This window comes from Loa loa (genome assembly GCF_000183805.2).
Source record: "Loa loa unplaced genomic scaffold supercont3.2148, whole genome shotgun sequence".
NCBI classification, from domain to species: Eukaryota; Metazoa; Nematoda; class Chromadorea; order Rhabditida; family Onchocercidae; genus Loa; species Loa loa.
This window is the reverse complement of record NW_018110327.1, coordinates 1-1,481: the sequence shown is the minus strand read 5'-3', so window position 1 is coordinate 1,481 and position 1,481 is coordinate 1. Positions and strand designations below refer to the sequence as shown.

Below are 1,481 nucleotides of genomic sequence, written 5' to 3'. Positions count from 1 at the left end.
AAAAACTCTTATAATATCGGGCGATTACGAAGGATCGGATGAACAAATCGATTTTTGATAATTAATTTTAAAACAATAACCAGTTCTGCTAATAATTACTGTTGCTATAATATATGGGATAGTAAGGAGAATGAAAACAAAACAGATCAAAAAACCAATGTTAAAATGAGACTATAAATTGGCATCCGTTATGACAATAGCACTAAAGATACTTCTGATGCCTGTGCACCCTTTTTGTATTTCTGAAAGTATGTCTTAATTGCGGACATACTACAGTTAGGTCTAGAACGAATATTTTCTAAATGCTGCCTCACTGCGCTAAAAGGAATGAACACTTTGCCGCAGTTTAGCTTCCTTTTTGCATGATCTTTCTGCATCGCAATATTTATTGAATTTTGCATTGCTACCCTATGGTCGTGCATGTTCCGCAGCACATTTTCATCTGTGTTCTACTATTGCAAATGAAAAAAACGTACTTAAAATTTTGCTAAATTTGCAAAACTAACGTGAATTTCCGAAGCATCCTTTCTGGTGTCTTTTCAAGTGGTCCTTGCGGCTGAAGGATATGTTACAGCATTCGCATTGAGATTTGAGTTGATGTGGTTGATGATTTCTCTTCTTGTGAGAGTGAAATGATCCCCTATGATTGTACTGTTTTCTACAATTGGGTTCTTTACATTCGTAAATAAATGGTTTGCCGTGCGTTTTCCTGTGTTCTCTATATTCTTTGGAACTGTTCGTGCGCAAAGTACATCCGACATAATGACACTCATATATTCGCTCTTCTGAAAAACTCTTGTAATGTCGGGCGATTACGAAGGATCGGATGAACAAATCAATTTTTGGTAATTAATTAAAAAAATACCCGGTTCTGCTAATAATTAGGAGAATGGAAAGAAAGCATGTCAGAAAACCAATGTTAAAATGAGACTATAAAATAGCATTTGTTGTGACGGTAGCGCTGAAAATGCCGCGCAGCCTTTGATACCTACGCACTTTTTCGTGTATTTCTCAAGTTATCCACGCATTATGGATTTCATCAGTTTGGTCCAGAAGGAATATTTTGTAAATGCTGCCTCACTGCACCAAAAGAAATGAACACTTTGTCGCAGTTTAGTTTCCTTAGCACTTTATCGCAGTATTTGCTCATTAATTAATGTAATTTGAAAACTGATCCTTGTAATGCACAAAATAAGCTTATCACATCACATTTCACTTGAATTACTAGGAAATGTTCACTTTTTTGGCATATATCAGGGATAAAAATTTTCTTTAATGGACGGATATAACTGCAAATTTTCTGCAGTAACGAAATCAGTTTCGTTCTTAATTTTTGTAATCTCATTTTCACACGATTTTGTGAATTGTAAGGGTTGGAAGTAAAAATCATTGTGTAATACCTTACCAATTTGTTCCCGGTGATTCTCCATCAATATTGCTTGTACTAGGTATCTGAATTAAATGGTGATAAACTGCAGATG

At 35.0% G+C, this 1,481-nt stretch overlaps 1 protein-coding gene across 1 annotated transcript; it reads right to left on the bottom strand.

The window, feature by feature from the left end:
* Positions 1–572: 572 nt before the first annotated feature.
* Positions 573–785, bottom strand: LOAG_19141 (hypothetical protein; the record flags this gene model as incomplete). The annotated part of the gene is made up of 1 exon (XM_020451795.1): positions 573–785. A coding segment is annotated over one exon (212 nt), but the record flags the coding sequence as incomplete, so codon positions are not given.
* Positions 786–1,481: the final 696 nt, after the last annotated feature.